Below are 2,453 nucleotides of genomic sequence, written 5' to 3'. Positions count from 1 at the left end.
TGTGAAAGATCTCCAGTGGCCCTGTGTGAAAAGAGGAACATATAGTACTAATTCAAACATTTTCTATAGCATATATTCTAAACATGTTGATAAACAGGGTGTCCGTTCTAACCAGTATGTTTGAAGAGGGCCATCTTCTGAAGATCTTTCAGAAGCCTTTTATCAAGTACTAGCGACTTCAGGTCCTGATATGCCACTGAGTCCTTCTTCAGCCACATCCTCTTCTTCTGCTCCTCGATTGTTAGAGGTTATGCTGCTTTCCATCTGTGTCAGTCCATCTGTGTTCATTGACCACATGGTGTGGAATGATCTTCCACCTATTTTGTAGTGCCTTTTGGAAAGTAAAGTTGCTAAATAATACTATTACTTAAAAAAAATTAATATAGAAATTGTATGGCAGCTTTTGATTGCTTACCTCGATGTCTCCATTACTGGTGGCACAGGAAAACCACATGTGGTTTACGACCGACCTGTGAAAGATATTAAAATTTGTTATTTTCCACCTTGTAAATCAATTTATCTGTAAGATTCGGGGCTCATTTGAAATTAAATTATTTGTAGGTGAAATTATACAATACATGCAAAGATACCACAGAGAATTGACTTTGACAACAATCAACGGAGCGGACCTGGAAACTTATTGTAGCCGATTCAGCAATAAGTTAAAATTTTATAAAAGTGTAAAGCAATACCCAAAGTGCGTGCAAAACCTTTTTAGTTCCATTCAAACCATCCTCAGTGCAAACATACAAATGTAAAAGATTGCAAACCAACACTGACCTGTTCCAAGCAAGTAGGATTTCGTTACCCTTTTTCTTCCCCTTTATTAGCAACTTTTTCCGGAAACCTGTAGTAATAAATGCAGCATTATATTGGTCAAACAACAACAAATAATAACATATTTTCCCCTTTCACCCTGTTTTAGCCTTTCATAGTTTTATTTCATTTAGCTATTGTCTAATTTAGCCACATAGTTGACTATTGCACAGATTGTGACTTGTCAATGTGATATTTGTAATAACTCTAGGTGGTGTGATCAATTGAACAAGTAGATAGAAAGATATACATATAGATAGGAGAGCAATGTGTGTCACATCTTCTGGTTTCATACTTTAAACCCCATCCCAGATCTTTGAAGCATTGCTGCATTCAGCCAGTGCAGACATGTTTTGTATGCTGTTTTCACACCTCTACAATAGATCTACAATTCTGATTTTAGCAAGGCTGCACAGATCTGTACTAGGGTGCAAAATGACACCATGAGGTATGTATCAATGGCTGTAGGTTCTGAATGTGGATAATAGCATGTGTGTGTTTACAAGGACTGTAAAAATACATACCTTTCGCTGTGTGCCAGATATCGAATTCGTGCTGTACATTAGGAAAGTCTTCCCTCATTATCTTCTGTATTGACGTGGAGCGATCCGTTGCCATCACCTCCACGTCAATGCCCATGTCCAGGAGATCATTCATTCCCCTTTTAAACCCCAGTGGCTCCATAGCCCCAGAACTGGTGGCCTCTGTACACTAAAAATTTTAATTTGAAAAGTTATAAAAATGTCCATATAGCAAGAGTAATTCTATCAAAATGTTGTTGTCACAACGTTCAACAGAGCATGAGTACTTATAATTATTCTGCATCCATTCATATGTGTCTTACCTGAACCAGTTCAGTGTGGAGTATTTCCTTCGTTCTGTCTAGCATGAAAGTATAGTGGCAGTATTTTGCGTTGAAGCCTGGTGAGTCACATCTGCCATCGCCTGACAAGTGTGGCCTCTTCCCATCCATCTGCTCCAAACACACTCTTGCCAAGAGGGCACTTCTTTGCTGCATGTACACATGTTCAATAGCAGGATTCAAGTACGTCTTCTGTATGCTGTAAAATGTTGTTGCTCCAATCATACGGACACCCATTGTTTGGCACCAGTCGGAGAGTTCGGTGTATGTGCCGCCTCTAAACAGAACAGCTGCAGCTGAAAGTACATTTACTTCTGGCATTCCCCTTATGTCTGGTGAGGATTTCCAAGTACCAGAATGACCTCCAAGACACATCCATTTAACAGTCCTCTGTGCCCCAGTATCATAGATAGTTTTTGAAGAAATTGGTCTTCCACACATTTGACAAAACTTGAATAGTGCCATTAGACTTGATTCATTAACAATTATTTTCTTGCTACTCCAGTCTTCATATTCATCTTCTGACGTTGATGACGATGTGGTTAGGGTTGTCTCAGGTTGATAGCTATCATCAGTTTCAGCAACTTCAAGGGTGTTGGCACTGGAATCAAGTCCAGGTGTACTAGGGCATGGTGACAGTAAAACAAACAAAAAAATCGATTAAAACAATAATTCACTAATTTAAATCAAACTTTATTATTAGATATTCTGTCAGATTGCTAGAGATAGATCAAGTGGTGAAATAAGCTGAAGGTAGGATAAACTGCAATAAGGA

General features: G+C 38.6%; 1 protein-coding gene across 1 annotated transcript; it reads right to left on the bottom strand.

Moving 5' to 3' along the window:
* Nucleotides 1–241: 241 nt before the first annotated feature.
* Nucleotides 242–1,999, bottom strand: LOC311088894 (uncharacterized protein; the record flags this gene model as incomplete). Its single annotated transcript, XM_084123266.1, has 5 exons — nt 242–331; nt 416–470; nt 781–847; nt 1,341–1,527; nt 1,661–1,999. 5 exons carry the CDS (start codon nt 1,997–1,999, stop codon nt 242–244), a joined length of 738 nt encoding a protein of 245 aa, XP_083979392.1.
* Nucleotides 2,000–2,453: the final 454 nt, after the last annotated feature.

The sequence above is a fragment of the Abramis brama genome (genome assembly GCF_963993115.1).
Source record: "Abramis brama genome assembly, chromosome: 8".
Taxonomy (NCBI): domain Eukaryota; kingdom Metazoa; phylum Chordata; class Actinopteri; order Cypriniformes; family Leuciscidae; genus Abramis; species Abramis brama.
The sequence above is the reverse complement of the archived record's forward strand: the minus strand, read 5'-3'. Positions and strand labels throughout refer to the sequence as shown.